At 33.1% G+C, this 17,982-nt stretch overlaps 2 protein-coding genes across 5 annotated transcripts; both read right to left on the bottom strand.

Annotated features, from left to right (window-relative positions):
* Positions 1-896: 896 nt before the first annotated feature.
* On the bottom strand, positions 897-5,334 carry LOC107016851 (NADH dehydrogenase [ubiquinone] 1 beta subcomplex subunit 9). Its single transcript, XM_015217207.1, has 6 exons — positions 5,114-5,334; positions 4,918-4,959; positions 3,993-4,074; positions 2,985-3,040; positions 1,592-1,664; positions 897-1,264 (listed from the first exon to the last, which is right to left on the bottom strand). Exons 1-5 carry the CDS (start codon positions 5,243-5,245, stop codon positions 1,617-1,619), a joined length of 360 nt encoding a protein of 119 aa, XP_015072693.1. The 5' UTR covers positions 5,246-5,334; the 3' UTR covers positions 897-1,264; positions 1,592-1,616.
* A 736-nt stretch (positions 5,335-6,070) lies between these two features.
* LOC107007838 (kinesin-like protein KIN-7E) lies at positions 6,071-12,729 on the bottom strand. Of its 4 annotated transcripts, none has more exons than XM_015206639.2 (15): positions 12,572-12,729; positions 12,111-12,194; positions 11,203-11,552; positions 10,853-10,942; positions 10,654-10,754; positions 10,413-10,526; positions 10,265-10,346; positions 10,093-10,160; positions 9,890-9,955; positions 9,673-9,797; positions 8,985-9,312; positions 8,502-8,606; positions 7,593-8,429; positions 6,875-7,182; positions 6,071-6,613 (listed from the first exon to the last, which is right to left on the bottom strand). In XM_015206639.2, the coding sequence occupies exons 3-15, from the start codon at positions 11,423-11,425 to the stop codon at positions 6,292-6,294; spliced, it is 2,769 nt and encodes a 922-aa protein (XP_015062125.1). In that variant the 5' UTR covers positions 11,426-11,552; positions 12,111-12,194; positions 12,572-12,729; the 3' UTR covers positions 6,071-6,291. The 4 variants fall into 4 exon arrangements, with proteins under 4 accessions (XP_015062125.1, XP_015062128.1, XP_015062126.1 ...); XM_015206642.2 differs by having other exon boundaries at positions 7,593-8,423; XM_015206640.2 differs by having other exon boundaries at positions 11,203-11,549.
* Between the last annotated feature and the right edge of the window lie 5,253 nt (positions 12,730-17,982).

Below are 17,982 nucleotides of genomic sequence, written 5' to 3'. Positions count from 1 at the left end.
CTATATGATCTCCTCTCTACTCTGTCAGTAGATGTTAGAATTGATATGACAGAGAGAACGGAATGGAGAACAATGAAATGTGATGTTCAATGATTTTGCCAATTACTGTTTTCTGGTGAAATCAATCTTTTGACGTAGACACTGTGATACATACATGTCTGCAGAGATATGAGTTTGCTCGTTCTTATGGAATGTGCAATAACAACATATGACACCTCTTTTAAAGAAGGTGAATTGTGCGTCTTTCATAATCCAGAGCTAATAGGCTGCTCTCTCATGCCATGTAAGTGAAATACAAAGGATGATTTTAGGTTGAATTTTTTCTTGCATTCGTAACAGTTCAATGAAAATCAATGTGCAAATGTTATATGGTGCATCAGGGCATTTTGACATAGTAGTCGAATGAACCATAATAAGTGTGAATGCCCATATGTTCAGGGGACGCATGCAAAGTGCAAATGTAGCATTATTTTGCTATTATGAGAACCCTTTGCGGGTTTTATACATTATAGGATTATGAGTTTTAGATCTAATGACTAATTAGTAATGGTCCCATTTGATTAATACACATTAAGAACACGTACGGAGTTCAACCAAAACCCAACGCATGAGTAGCAAAGCCATCTGTAGTTTACAACTCTATCAAAACTTTGCTAGGGTTGTTATAGATGATTAAAACTTAGTTCATGTGAAAAGCCAATTTGAAGTAGGAAAAGTCACTGTTATAAATCCTTTTAGCTGATTTTTAAGTTGATAGATAAGAATAAGACAAGACATCAATCTAATGCGACTTTGCTTGCTCTACTATGTATCTTTCATTTCATCTCCCTTCTAATCCAAGAGAGTACAACCACATCTATTCCATCTAGACAACTATTTGTCCGTCACTCTTGCAATAAAGGCAAGTATACAATCTTTTATAACAAGAAAGAAACTGTTCAAACAACAATACATTAATGATAGCTCACAATACTTTTAAAAAGAAGGTTAAGACATGAATAATGATTACTGAAATTCGACAAATTGTAAGCCAAACAAATTTCAAATCAAAATCTGACATTTATTTTTGCAATTCTTGGTATGCAGCTCACAACTACTAAACGGTCAATTTTAAGTGAGCATAGTGCCATTGCCAATTCCCATTTCTCTAAATATCAAACCAGAAAACATATTTAACGTTTCATTGTTCAAAGCTAGACGGAATCACTAAAAAAGAAGACAGGACTGGATGCAACTCTCCTTGCATGCCCACAACTTTATGAACCTGCAACCGAAAAAAATGAAAATATTCAATCAAATGGCAAAATTTACAAATATAGATCTTTACCAATGTCATGGACGTTGTTCAGTTTTTATTCATTGACATGTTTAAGGTGATAATTGAAACTACTTGGTATTCATGACAGATGTCGTATATGCCCAGTTAGCCGACAATAGTTTACTAGCTCAAAATTTACCAAAACTCAGGCCAGAATTTTCTTCCACTAGTTTTACAGGTGGTTGGGGTGTCCTCTTCAGTTGTTGGGGTGGGGGAAGCAACAGAGGTGATAAACATGATGAGAGTATTGATAAACATGTGTGAAGATTTTACCTTTTATTCATTTCATGGGAGAATATCATACTAGTTCAGCCTCTTCCTTGCCATAGTCATACACTATCTCAATCTGCATCAAGAGTCAAGGAGTTATTAAACACAAGGGATCCAAAAAGTCTGCTTGGTATAACAAGAATAGAAGAATTTGGGTGGCAATTGACATCAAATAACATTTTTCTTATGTGAAAAGGTAAATAGTGATCTATTGACCACCGCAGCACCAAGTTGGTGTTGCAGATACCAAAAGCAAAGAAACAAAAGTAATGTCGATTCTGTAGGAATTAGTGAACTCTATCATGGTTTCTGTGCATTTACATCAACTCCATTACACACCCAAACAAAGAAAATTAATACAATTGTATTGTAAATTTGTAACTTCCTAGTACAAAAGACACCAAAGTGATTGCATCTGGACCATACATATCCAACAAGTTTGACCCTTCTTTTACTTTGTTGTTCTGGCTCCCTCGAAGGGGATATACCCTTTTTGGGTCAAATATGGTCCTAAATGGATGAGATCTGGATTCAGATAATTTTTTACACATTGAGTCAGGTTAAGTGGGTCAGGGGGGGAGAGAGAGCATAGAGGTAGCTGTAAGTGTGTAACATTTGGACAAACATCAATCCAGATCTACTCCACTCCAACACTAATCTTTTGGACCACAACTATTCCCAATTCAAATTACTCCAAGATGAAGAGAATACATGGACACATGTCTGAGTGGATCCCTAGGAAGGAAATGAAATATGGCAGCAACCCATCCTGAATACTTGAGAGATGCAGCATTCCCTGGATACTTTTCTAATAAAACTATTCACTAGTAAAAAAATTACCACTCTTTAATGATCACAAGCAGGTTCAAACAAGGACTTGGCTTGTATGGGGGGAGCAGAGCATCTACTCCTTTCGTCAGAATATCCTTGTCCTACTTTTCTTGCTACTGTTGTAGATTTTCATCTAGTAATTACCAGTAGTACAACTAAGTATGACATCGTATTCCTATGACGTTGATGTGACATCTTTTTGATAAGCTCCCTCTTTGACAGTTTATTTAACTATCTTAACATCAACAATTTTTTTTAAAATGAAGAAGAATTTCCTCATGAATTGTGAATATAATTGGCATAAACCACCCGTTGTGGTCATATAAATGTAGGACAATAAGGATAAAATGTCAGATAGTGATTCATGATGAGAAAATAAAGATCAACACATGACATGACATTTAAAAAAGAATGAATTAGCAAGTGTAAACAGATAGAAAAATTAACAGTTGAAGAGTACTCCTGATGGTTGCAAAAACTGACGAAACAGGAAAGTAAATGGCTTAAGCAACTAGCATAAACTGACACATTGTCCGTGATGTACATAAATGTTTAAGCAAATTACCCCTTCTGGCGGCACTGGATTTCTGTTGAACTTGGAACCACCAGGAGCCCATGGAACTGCTCATCATTGAAAGACAAACTATTACCAGAAGTCTAAAGCATAAAATAGTTCACTCAACTTTTCATGTTTCCACAATTTACCACATTTCCAGAGTGTGTCATAAAATCAAAAGACTGTCCTTTCAAAATCTAATAAGTTGTTTTTTTGCATATCCTTTTTATATCTATCCACATAAAAAAAATTATAAAGGCAATCTGTTTACTGCTGTCAACATTTGACAAAAGTTATATGAACAAAAAAGATCATCACATAATCCAACAAGGAACATGCAAAGGTAAGTAGGACAAGACTTAAGGTAATCACTTGTCAATTAGCATCTACAAACTTCAACTAGATGAGACATATCCTGCAGATATTTTTCTTTTCTTCCTTTTTTTTCTCATGATCCACAAGACATTTCATCATTAGAGGCAGTCTCTTTTCACATGAAAAAACAATACTCCCTAGATCTAAGAACTTAGCACCCCTAACAGTTGGGAAGATGTGAAAGATTTCAACAGAACTTATGTCGGCTATAATTTCAAGGCTTCTTGTTGATAGCTGAGAAATCCCTGCTTGCCAGTAGTGACATTTTGAAATTCAGTCGAAAATGCGCTCCACCCTCTACCCTTCACTCAAAATACCAGCCTTTTTTTTAAAAAAATAATTTAAAATACCAGGCTTTTATCTGTGACATGCGCCTAACCCCACACAGTACAAGATGCTCTCTTACCACTAGACCAAAACCCAAACCCTGGGGGTCCTCATTCAGTTCAGAACCTGTATCTCATATAATACAGACTCCTCCATATCCTTAACATGTTTGTGGTTCATTGGATTGAAAATCCAGTTTATTGATAGCAAAAAACTCACAAAGAATACATAGATAGTGAGGATTCATATAGCAAACTTCAACTTGCTTGGGATCGAAGTGCAGTTGTTTGATACAAAACTCATAAAGAAGCATACCAATGTAAGGATCAGGGTGCCGCCACTTATTGTAGGATGCTTCACCATCAGCTATAAGTCTATCAATAGTTTCAACATCTTCCTGAATGTTAACAAACCAAGACAGAATGAACTTAAAGATAAAACTGCAAAAAAGAAAAACATAATGCAAAATATGTAACTACAGAATTACAATTCACTTGTTGAAAGAGAGAATGCAGATGCTCACTCATTTGGCCATTAAATTAGCCATCACTAAGATGAAAGCAGCGTAAATTTTCATTATCCATAAAGAACTTCAATACAGAATACTCAATCCCAGAAAGTTACTAATTGAACCAAAACCAATCCAGAACTAATTGTTTTTACTATATAGCAGAATCTGCAACATTGACCTCACACTGTTTCCAGCATCACTAGTGCATCAAATACGAATTGAGCATGACAAAGGTGAATTCTTTTTTGGAAACACATATGATCAGAACATATCATGTACAAGTCAGTCAATTTAACAGTAACCATACAAACTTTAATCCAAATATCGAGCTAAAAACACATGATCCCACCAGCAAATGCCAATTTGTATACTCCAAAAATGTGCTAGTACACATACAAATCACAACAAAAACAACGAAAAGAAGAATGAAATGAACACTTCAGGACTCGTACAGCCTAAAATAATTTTTATTTTACCCTTCACAAATACTTCTATCACTATTTGTATTCAATACTAATTAATACTTCAGCATTTTATTTGATAAATGTGAACTTTTATTGTTTTTTTGATAAACTATACATAATTAAAACATTACACATAACAAGTCGCTCTGTATAACACTAAAACATACAGACTTCACTCCCAACATCAAGCTAAAACCATACAATCCTTATCAGAAAAAAGAAAAACCACATAAAAAGGATAAGAAAAAGGAAAATAAAAACAAACCACTTTTCTGTTGACCTCAAATCGCTCCCTTAGGGCATCCGCCTGAAAACAAACAAACAAACAAATAAATTAATCAATAAAATGAATCACCAGTTATATATAAGTAAAAACAAGAACATATAGAGATCGAATGAAGGAAATGTGGAAAAAACGAATCAATGGAAGAAACCCTAGGAATTGGGAGAAACATTTTTACATCAGGATAGAAGAGATGACGATGGACGGCCCAATTTAGAGTGTCTCTGAGAGCACGCCTGTAGAGGATCCGAACCCTCTCCCTCTGCGATGCTCTTCGAGCTAAGAACGATACCGATGCTATTCCGCTCATCGCTTTCTCAATCTCTCTCCCTCTGGTTTACTCAGAGCTCTCTCCCCCTTTCTGGATCTTTGTATTCAGAACTACTTCCTACGACGTCGTTCCACAACATACCTTTTCATTTATAGGGTTTCATTTTTATTTGTCTTATTGGTGGTTTGTTAAAAATAATTATTATGTTATTTTAATTAGGTTAGTCCTTCTGAATAATGACATATGATCTATTACAAGCTAGTTAAGTTGGTATCAACTTTGAAGAAATGTGAATGGAAAATAAGAATAATTAAGAAAGATGTACATTGTAACTAAGGCTTCTTTGGAAAGAGACAAGCTGAAATTTGATATAATTGAACGTAGTTACACAGTTTGATATGCTTATTTCAAATTTAGGACTAAAATAAATTCAATTTTATTCACCAAAAAAATCAAAATGCAATGATAAGTAATTATTAAATAATTTTTCGACAAATAATTGTGACGGAATGAATAAGATCTCTTTACTCTTTAATTTTAATGAGAGGTAACGTTTCCTTTAAGGAATTTCATGCGGCATGAATTCAAATGGATCAAAGTTCCAAAATCAGGAACTACAGAATTAAAAGAACATGGTTATACATATCCTTGTGATACGTATAATAAAGAAAAATATAGCTAAAATTCTTGCAAATCTATTGTATGACACGTTAAACGGTGTAAAAAATTGTAGACTTCCTATGTCATTTAACTGGTTCTGGTAATCGCCAATTTATGGGATAGGTACAGCTTACAAGTAATTGGTTTTATAATATCATATGCCAAAAGAATTACTTGAACACTTTCTCCAATTCCAGATTTAGATTGTTAAGAACATTATCTATTACTATCAAATATGAAGCGAAAAATTATAATTGATTCCCCAGAGTAGTATTGTACAAACTTAAGCAAACTAATAAAAGAAACTATTCATCAATCCTCTAAATCAGTGAATTGGCAACATGTATCCAATCCAATTACATTCATCATAAGACTATTGCTAATTTCACCTATATCTTTCTTTTGCTACCGAACTTTCAAAAAGCTCAGATAAGGGATGACATACTGTTCTTCCAGCCAAAAGATCTCCTGCTCTTCCTCGGAGGAGGTGTAATGCTAAGCCCAAACATCTCCTTGAGGGCCGGACCCTGGTCAGAGAACCCAATCAGCTTCGCGACAATGGCAGCACTATCTATCACATGATTCAGATCTGTGTCATTCCAAAGACGATGAACCAGTTGGTGTCTCCTCCTTTTGGAGTTCAAATTTATGCCCCATTTCTGGTATATTTCGTTTCTTTCAGCTCCTGGTAACTTTTTATATATGAGCCGACAGAGCATACTTCTCTCGCGTCTAAGAGCTTTGAGGCTGTTAAATAAAAATGATAATGAATCATATTAGCAGATGTTACAGAGATGGTAGTTACAAAATTTTCATGATACCAGGCTATACATAAAGTTTAAGCTAGTATTTTCAGTCCATACGCCTCTTAACAAATTTACATTGGCATCACTTCACTCAAAACTGTTGCATTAATACACAAGACTAGTTTGTATGCACAGCAAGCGCATACACACCAAAAAGTGGGACGGGAATAGGAATATGAGAGATGCAGGGTAGAGAATATACCTAGATGCAAGTGTGATTGTCTGACCGCCTTGCACAGCTGAATTTCCATTTGAAAGTATTTCCTTGAGGAAGGAAAGTCTTCTTACCTCTACCTCCATGTAAATAGAATCCATTTGGTCACCTTTAAACAGCAGGAGGAAGTATGTCCTGTGGATCAATGAAATATGGCAAGTTTGCCAGAGTCCAATGATCATTTTCTGTAGCCTTCCAAATTCAAGAGGCCAATCTGAAGGAGCCTCCACTGAGTCCAGCATCGGGTCCATTCCAATACTTTTGAAGCTCCTTTTTGACTTTCCAGCCTCTTGACCCTGTGACATAGATATTATTTTTATACATACAAAATGATGATAAAGTGTGACATAAATCAAGTTCCGTCAAGTTATAAACTTAATGCTTACAACAATCATTGCAAAAATAGCTTAAACAATACTCTCAAATTGTTAATTGCTTACACATAATTCAATCTGAATAGTTGTTTTAGTATTACCTAGCACAATTACCACGTCATGCCCACGACCAAAAACAAGAGAAAGCAAAAACAGATCAAACAGCAAGAACTGATCATGCAAGCATTATCTGTCACCAAATCGACCAAAATAACATGATGCACAAAAACCAAATGATGCAGACATGTTCCAGTAATCCCATGCATGAAAAAACAAGCAAAAAAGTGCGAGCAACTCTAAACACACACAGCTGGTTCCAAGATATTTCATACCTGATCATGAAGTTGCTTAGCCATCTCCTTAAGACCTGCCACAAAATTGTCAACACTTGGGATATCCTCATCTCCAGGGACATTATTCCCATCCACAAAAGCACTACCAATGGAAGACTGTGAATTGTTTCTCGATAAGTTAGATCTGTTTGCTCCATAAATTAACAGGGGTAGTTTCCAGTGCTTCCGTTGGAAACCCTCAGGTCTTCCTGGAAAATCCTTATCCAGCACATTAGGTGGGGTGGTCTGGTTTTCTTCAGCTGTGTTGGGTGAAAGTGAGCCAATCATAAAATTAGCTCTACAGCTTTTGCTTCTTGTTAATTTATGGCTTCTGGAACCTGATATACTTGTTGAAAGGGAAGGTGAAGAAGAATCATCAGGGAAAGGTCTGACAAGAGAATTGATTGTATTCTGGATATCAAGCATTTTCTGCTCCCAGGCCCCATGAAGAGAACGACCGCTGGTGCTGCTTGCTTGTCCAAGTAACATTGGTGAGTGCTGTTGGAGGTCAGAATGTCTGATACTGGAAGCAGGAGGCATTGACATTCTTTCTCCATAGTCAGTGTTTGACAAACTGATGGATGCAGAGGTTTGCTTTTCACTAGACTCATCTATCTCAATACATCGAACTTCCTTGCAATGGTCATCACAATCTTCTTCTGACGAATTTACAGAGTCTTTTACCCTCTGCTGTTGACCAGCAGCAGGCACAGCATACGAGGTAGCATCACTTTCATTGTCCCTGATATAGGACCCTGCTACAGCTGATGAGCAAGACACAGAACATTCGTCTTCATATGTGTTCCCTTCTGAAGGTAGCCTTGATATGTCCTGAAACTTTGCGAAAAATAAGTAACAGATAAAGGAACATCTCTAATGGATAATCTAAGTAGGTTACTTAATACAAACCTTTTGGCTGGAGGTTTTATCACTTTTAAGCGTCTGCAGCAAATCCTTAACCCGCGATTGAGCAAGATCACGTTGCTTAGTTAGTTCCCTCACTTCTTTCTCTAGCTGCAGATATTTACCAGATTAACTATATAAACATTCTATAAACAAACGAATATCACATTTAATTGAACTCCATTTTAATACAACTGTGGAGCCAACAATTTCTCAGATGGACAGATAAAATTCGGAATTGAAAACATTTCAATTTTGTATAACCCTTGGAAAATTTTGCTGTAACATGAAAAGGATGCTTTGACAAATAAAATGCAAAATAACGGAGTGAAGAATAAGTGAACTCAGCAGTAAGATAAAAGCCTTGGCATGAACAGAAAATAGATTAACAATTGGTTAATTGGATCAATTCAACTGCTCATGGTAACCAATCCAAAGTCTAGTGGCTGAAATTTCCAGAAGAAGCAACAGTTAGGAAAGAAAACTCGCCTTTTCAATCTGCTGGTCTTTCTTTCTCAGCAATACCACATGATCACAAGTAGTTGTGGGGGTTTTTAATTCACTCTCTAATCTAGCCAACTCTTTCTGCAAATGCTTCACCAATGCCTTGTCAGACATTACAACATTGACTTGTGCATTAGTGGTCACTTCTTTGGCACAACAGGCAAATAGAAGTGTATTTCTAGATTGTTCTACATGACTTCGAGCAGGACTCAGGGTGCAGATTATGCCAGTTCTTGCATTGCCCCCCAAAGCAGGTTGAAGGATACGAGTTAGCTTAGAATCTCTGTAATTGACATGCCCATGTCTTCCCTTGCTGCAATTAAGTTAAATCGTTACATGCAGTGAAGCTTCAACAATAGGGTAGTGGAAAAAGATTAATCGAATGCACACATCTTGAATGTATATACAAACAGTCAAAGGGCGTGTGATGGATGTCCATACTGTGGTTAACATCATTCCATGTACTATTAATAACATACGCAATTCACATAGCAATACTATTCGACACCATAAAGCTTTTCTTAGCTAATCTGAGAAATGAAAAGAAAAAAATCCCCAACTTGCAATGTGGACATCAAAACTGAATAAATTTTTTAAAGATCATTCTGACATGTAGCTAAGTGCAGCAAATTTAGATGCCTTAGCAAGATGACTTAAGTAACAAGCAATCAACCTTAGCTTGCGAATAACAGTTCCCAAAGTCAACAAACTACGATTAATATGACAGCCTTCTTTCAGTCTCTGCCCAACTGACAGAGACTGAGATGCACGTTCGCTACCTGCTAGATCAACAAAATTCTGCATTCAAAATCATAAATTTGCCATCAGCAACTCAGGCTTCCATGAAGAGACTGTCAATAAAATCCTAAAGTGAACTAACTGATGCATACCACACTAGCAGAAAGAGTTGTTTTGTTGTCCTTCCCTATAAACTCACGGGCTGAACTTTCAATTGTCTGAAACAGAACGACAAAAAAGTATCAGAAGTATTCACACATCTCTATTCCATGATAGTATTTTACTGTTCTGTACAGAGAACAAAATATGCCAATACCAACTTTATCAAAAGGAAAAAAGGAGAGGAAGGCAATACCAGTCTAAGAATTTGATGAGACCTGGAGCTATTTTCATTAAGATAAGTTTCGCCAATTTGTCTTTGAGCTGCATAAGGACCATAAAAACTAGTAAATTCTGGAGAAAATATATAGGTGCTAACTTCTATATTGTGATTAAAACTAAAGCGTAGAGTTGGAGATTCGCACTACCTTCACATACCGACAAGAGATCTTTCAGATGGTCCCAGTCCCTTAAAGTTTCTTCTGTGAGTTTCTCAATAATGGTCCCTTTCTACAAAACTCAAAATCATTAGAAACCTTCATCTGCTCACTGTAAAACTAAGAAACAGAAACTCACTTCAGGATCATCGAGCAGCCTTAGAGGAGAACTATCTGAGCTGAGGAGGTCTCGGACAACTTCATTGTAGATCTCCATTGCAGAAAACTTCAAAACAAAAGCTCTTTCTTCGTGCTGAAAAAGCGAAGGAAATATCATGTTTGCAATAAATAAAGAAAAAAAGAAGATAAGATGCATTACGTCATGCACTGCTCAAACATTCCAAGTCAAAGAATATAATGTGACAGTTAACGTTAATTACCTTTCGCATGTAATCATATATGTCTGCTACAGTAAACTCTGTAATTCCATTCATCGTGTAGGTCTTTCCACTGCTTGTTTGACCATACGCAAAGATAGTTGCTGCATAATATGTTTAGGTAGTTGTAACAGTGAGTTTTCTTTCAAATGAACAATGAATCTGCAACAAAATGTGAAAGGCATATGACTGGAACACTCACAGTTGATTCCGCTGACAACAGAAAGAGCAATGTCCTTTGTTCCTCCCTCATACACTTCCCTTGTTGAGCAATCACCTCTATATACCCTGTCTAATCTCAGAAAAGAAAAGCAAGAAGATATGTGTAGCATCAGTAAATCATTTATAAATCGCACTAGAGCTACAAATGAAATTACCCCGACAAATATAAATAGTTCTGCAGAGTATAACAGCCCAACCCAGGAATTGATGTCAGACGGAGTTTGCAAGCTAAAATATCCAGATCTAAACCTCAATTCACGTCTCACTGTCATTTCTCATTCTACAATAATCAGGTTTACATGCAAAGGATGAAATAGGGAATTTTCTTACCAAAGGTATAAGCAGTCGGCAATCCAGACCGTTCCTGGAGACTGTTCCTATATAAGATGCTGGTCTCATTGATACATTCCCAATCTGAAACTTCATTCCTTGAAATTTCCTTTTCACTAAGAGGCCTCAGCCTTACCAACACCAAGATCTTCTCTTCACCGCCCAATGCAGCCCCTTGCATTTTCTCCCACTTCTTCAACTCTTCCCCACCAATAGCTCCCATGCCTATATTTTCCCCCCTCTTCTCTTTGTAGCCACTCCAATCACAATGCCAACGATGGACCCATAATCAATGGTCACCCAAAGGTAAGCGTAAAAAGAAGAAAACTTCTCACTGCCTCATATTGCTGCTGCCAACACCCAACAGAAAAAGGAAAAGACAGTTAAGAATGTTTGAGACATGGTGGTTGTGATTGCTAAAAGAATACAGTAGCCATTGAATGATCTATAACTAATCGTAGAAAGTATTTAAAAAATTAACCACACGATTAGGTAGGTCAATTCATGTGTTAGTTGTGATTAAGCACTTTGCTTAAAAACCTTAACACCCAATTTTTTCAAAACCTAAAGTTCCATAAAAAGCGCCATAACTCAATCCACTTTACTTTGCTTAACGGGGACCAATATTGGGACCCAATTATGCTTCAGCACCAAGTGACAATACTATTCTACTATGAAATTTCCACAGTAGCTCTGAAGCTTTTGAAACTTTTAGCAAGGGTGGACCCCAAAACCTATATAGAATACAAATATCCAAACAACAACAACAAACCCAGTGCAATCCCCCACAAGTTGAGTCTCAACAAGATAGGATGTTCGAGATTGTTGCAAATAGCCAAACAACAAATTTTATATACATATGCTGATAAAAAAATAGAAGCCACATTGACAAAAAGTTGACTGTTCACCTTCTCTATTGTTTCCACTGAAATAATGAGGACCTCAGAGATAGATAAGGGATTTCAATTCAACGGTCTGCTTCAATCCTTGTGCTGAGATTTAAATAACAAAAATGTAACGTAGATATTAAATTCTCACAAGATCCTAACGGTAAAAAAAATCGTGTTAATTCAGATTGAACAATTTAATAAATAATATTTCAACGGAAAAAAAAGTATTAAAAGAACAAGATCCGGATTATTCGATGCATACAATTTTTTATAAAAATAAATAAATAAAAGAGCTTGAAAACTGAATAGTCCTTTTCTTCAGCTGATTAACAAAAAAAACACAGATTGAACTTGAAGCTAATATACTATTGAAGCGTCATTCTCAGAATCTCAGTACCGAAAGATGAAGCTTTACGCATCGAATATAGTTGATCATGAATGAGAAAAAGAGAAAAAAAAACAATCTCAGTAAATATTACCTCCATTCTCAAATTCTCCATTAAAATAAACAACAATTTCAGTGGAGAAGACGATGTAAAATACACACACAGAAAATCACAGTGCACAAAATTTCCTCTTCTGGGAACTGCATACAGTTTTATGGATCGAAGAGAGAGCGTCAACGTCTTTTTTTCGTGTGACGGTAAGGACAAAGTGTAATGACAAAATTACCCTCTCTTGGTATGAACCACGTGACCACGTGGCTCTGGGATATCGGTGAGTAAATACGATGCTTTATTTTAACCGTATGGATTTATGACACGTGTTATTGGAGGTAGTGGTCCACTAAAACAGGGACCATTTTGGGATTATTTATTTCTTTAATTTAATTCGGTTAATATTTAATTAGTATTTCTCTTGTTTGGTCATTCTTATACCAAACAATACTTTAATTAATTGGGAAACTATTTAATTTATTTTCACAATTCTATGAGTATTTTATTAGTAGACAAAACAATTGTCAAAATTAGTACGACTTCTTGTCATAATAAGAACTAAAGACATGGTTTGGTAGGCAATTTATGATTATTTTTTCAAGAGATAACGTGTGTTTGATATGGATAGTTTTCTTATTGATCAAAATAAAAAGAAATTTTTTTTTTAGAAAAATAAAATTCTTGAAAATGAGGTCAAAGACGAAGAACAGATTAGTGATATTTCATAATATTAATTGTGTTATTTTGACCATTTAACATATCATATTTTCACCTCATCCCCTTGCACCCACCCAACATTCCTTTTTTTCGCTCGTATCTGTTATCGTATTTGTTTAAATTATATATACATTATACATTTTTTTAAAGAAATTTTAATGATACTTTTAAGAAATTGGCTTGACTAAGCATTCCCACCGGGTAAACATTTTGAACTTACATGATTGGCATGACTTTCTTCCTTTCGGCCTAAAAGGAATATTTGGCCCAATCAACCACTCTCCGATTAAAATAAATTTTACTTGGTACCGAATTTAAAGTTTTAAAAGAATTAAATTTTATGATGTTAACTCAAAGATTTATAAATATATATTAAAATATTGTTTTAAACTTATTATCTTAATTATGTCACGAAATTAAAAATTAAAACAGACAGAGAACAATTACCACATTAATTTCTAGGAGATAATTTTTTTCAAATTCTTATTATTAAAAAAATGAAAATAAGGTGATTGCTAAATTCAATAGTAGTTCTAAGAGTTCAAAGTGTCAATAGTAACATATGAGACTGACATATGGATATTAACTTTCAGATGTAATAATAATTTTCTTTGAGAAATCTAAAATGAGAAATATATTATTTTATTATTTAGAATAAGAGAAAAAGGTAATTCGATTCATCATGAAAATTGAAAGGTAAACCAAAGAAAAAGAAGTTATAGGAAAAAGTTGAAATGAGTAGTCATGGCCCTTGTCGGTTGAAGCAACTTCCATACACTTTCAAAAATAACTGCTTCTGCCCATTTTATTAGTACGTGATTTGAATTTAAATATTAAGTGTTAAATTTTAAAAAAAATGCTTAGGTTTATATATTTATCTTGATTAACTATAATGTATAATGATAAAAGATATAAATATCATGTCACAAGAGTTAGAAATTCTAATTTTAAATTTTGGTGTTATCATTATCACAAAAGATATTTTTCCTAGTTAATTAAATACGTGAAAAACAATATGTATCAAAAATACAATTGAGTAAATAACACAAGAAAACTCTTAACAATTTAAATTTTTAGGTTAATTGAACTTTTACTTCTAACATATTATAAAATTACATTAATCGTATCTCATAGAATGATAATTCAGTTGTTGCCAGGAGGAAAAGAAAAAAAACAAGGCCTTTAATTTGTTTCCATTCCCAAAAGTGGATCAAATCTGTAATTAAAATGTTAATAACTTGCTAAGATTTAGCTGAAAGGAGTTGGTTAATATAATGTCAAACCCGGCATTCACGCATCAGTGATTGCTTCAGCTGTCTAGTTATTCAGTACAGCTTTGCAGTGTTTATTCTTCTCCCTGGCTGATGACCGATTAATTTAGACTCACATAATAAAATTTATAATGATATAAAACGTTTTTATAAATAAATTTATATCAAAAATTTAAATTAAAAATTTACCACTTTATCATAGTATTTATTATTATCTTGATTCAAAAAAATAAAATGTAGTTATTATTTATTATTAAAGATTATACATAGTTGAAAAGTAAAAGAGATAGCAGATGAAAAGGGCATAGTTCACATGGTTTAATAATTATGAAGATGCTCGATTTATCGTGACACCCACCGCAATTTTCTCATTCTTTGAAGTACAACTAAAGTTTATATATTACAGTCATATTGTAAAAAGCAGCAATTTCAATTTGGAGATAACTTAATTTAATAATGTTAGTTGATATTGATAACTTTAAATAACTAAATCATGATAACATGTGAAATTACTGTTTGTATAAAAAAAAAACATTACTCTATTATTATAATTTATATCCCATTCCTTATGAGGGTTTTACCGTATATTACTACTATAATAACACATTTAAAAACAAAATTATATACATTACTTAATAATACTCCCTTAAGACTCATCTTATTATGTCATGAACTCGTGTTATTTGGTTGTGCATGAAATAACAATAGTAAAATATAAGATAACACGACTTTTGTACTTAACTTTATTTGTCAATCAGACCTTTATATTTACTACTTTGTTAACTGAATTTTAAAAAAAAAATTATCCAACCAAATACGAATATAATACAAACAAGTACACATGAAATTTCATGTCGTTTTCTAATGACACACAAAAAAACATTAAATATAAAATACTCTTTTAATTTAATATTAAGGAATTAAGTGACACGTAAGAAATTGCTACAAAGTTCCTCTGTTTTGACAGTTTCAAATTTCTACAAAAGTAAATATAAGGACTCCTTTCAATTTACTCACATTTTGGTGAAATTGGTTATCATTCACCAGAAACCATCTAATAAAAAGATTCTTATTATGTTTTTTTAGTTAAATTGGAAATGTCAGAAATAATATTAATGAGTACTAACTATTTATTCCATTGCCCCCACCAACCGCACCATTTGAAGACCAACAACAAAATAAGTATATATTATCTACCTTCTTAAATCTTCCTATAATTAGAACGTAGATAACTTTTTTGATCTTGGGCGTGTTTGGCACTAATTAAGGAAGATGTGTTTTACGATAAATATAATATTTTTAAAGATAAGTGATTATTTTTTTATTCGATAGATAAGTAAAAATATTAGTTAAAAAATATTTTTCTTCATATCAAATATATTTATGATTTAAACAAATATTAAAAGAGACTAAAGATAAATGAAGATGAGGTGTGTTGAAAGATAAGTCAGCAACGACTATCATGGAATGTCATCAACTTATTTTTCCTTTATTTTTATTAGAAAATTTCGTTTTCTCATTTATAATAAAACTAATTTTCTAGATGAAAAATTTTTAAAACGAAATTTTTCTCTATACCACACCCACTCTTTATCTTTTCAAATGCCATGATTAATCCCTCGACCCTCGAAACACTAATTGAGATAATCAACTCATCTTTTTCCATAGTCAAATTAAACCTTGAAAAGGCTTTGTCATAGCTTATAATTATGAAAAAGAAAAAGTAAATTATATTACCAATATTTTTTAGCTTACAATAGTATGTTACTTATCAATTTTATCAATATCAATAATATATACTAAAGATTTATACGTAACTTTTTATATAAAAAGTATTCTTATCGTGGAAATATTTCTTTAAAGTTGCATATATGGAATTATAACTTTGAAAGATAAAAGATAAAAAAGATTAAGGGCCCGTTTGAATGGGCTTAATAAAAGCAGCTTTAAAAAAGTACTTTAGAAAGTGCTGAAACTTATTTTTAAAATAAACAGTTATGCGTTTGGATAAAAGTGCTGAAGTTAAAAAAAAAATTGTTGATGTGTTTGGCAAATAAGTGCTGATAAACAACTTTTTAAATCAAAATGTCTGAAATACCCTTAAAAGCTGTTAACATAATAAAAGTTAGTTAATTTATATTTTACAGCCATAAATAATTATATTTTGCTATCATTCATATATTTCTTTCTCATCACAGATTATTCATAAGAGGAATATAAACTTATTATAGATTTTAACAATATATAATTTGAATAGATCAAAGAACGATTTAAGATTTTATTTTAGTTTCATCCATAGGTAATAATAATTATCTATCATTCACATATTTCTTTGTTATCACAAATTATTTATAAGAGGAATATAAATTTTTATTTAAGTTATATGTGCAACTTATTTTACATTTTAATAATATATAATTTGAATAGATCACTTGAAAGATTTAAGATTTATTTTATTTTCATTCATTAGTAATAGTAATTGTCTATCATCCACACGTGAAAAGGGAAAAATGGAAGAAAGAGATGTTAGGGTTATGAGGGTAATTTGGAGATTGTATAAAAATATTAAGGGCAAAAAAGTAAAAATGTGGTCAATTTAAAACAGCTTATAAGCTAAAAAAAAAAAGCACCCCTACCCTAGCTTTTAACTTCTGGCTTAAATTTTTTTTTAACTTAAAATAAGTTATTTTGAGTATTGCCAAACAGCTAAATAAGTCAAAAACCAGTTTTTAAGTCAGTTTGACCAGCTTTTAAGCTGAGCCAAACATGCTCTAAGCCCTTTCCAATTAGGATTTTCCGAGCACACAGATTTTTTTCATTTGAATAATAAGGGTTTCTCTTCCTTAACTAACTAGTTCTTCTTTTTTATTTCAACATCGTGCTCCTTTATTAAGCATCTTATTATAATTGGGTAGTTCAATTTACCATTTTTATAATTTCAAATGAAGCTTAGAAAACTCGTTTAAATAAAAACCAAACAATAACATCAATGAAATTTGTTTATGGTTTAATTGCAAAGATCATTAGTGTTAGGTTCATTTAAGGCTGCCACGTTAGGAACGTTTCTTACATGTTGAACTAATTAATAAATCTATGTCTGTTGGTGGTTGCTTAAATAGAGTCTTAACGTAATTTGATTAGGTGGATAAGTTGTTAATTAGTATTATTTGGTAAATAATTTAGAAATACGAACAAAGTCCTCTCCTTTCTCCTCTTGCCTTTGAACGAGCGAGAAAGTCAAGTTCAAATTCATTTAAATGCTTTATTTGTTTTAATTTGTTTGTCCTAATATATTTGTAGTCCGTTTTAAAAGGAAAAGTTTTTTTCCCTCTTTTTGATAACTATTTAATTAAAATATTCTACATGACATATTTAAGGTTAAAAGAATAAAATGACATTTTTTTATACATTTTTATATTAATCAAGACCACAAAAAGATTAAAAGTTTTTTTCTTACTTTCTTAA

The sequence above is a fragment of the Solanum pennellii genome, chromosome 1 (genome assembly GCF_001406875.1).
Source record: "Solanum pennellii chromosome 1, SPENNV200".
Taxonomy (NCBI): domain Eukaryota; kingdom Viridiplantae; phylum Streptophyta; class Magnoliopsida; order Solanales; family Solanaceae; genus Solanum; species Solanum pennellii.
This window is presented reverse-complemented; position numbering and strand designations above follow the sequence as displayed.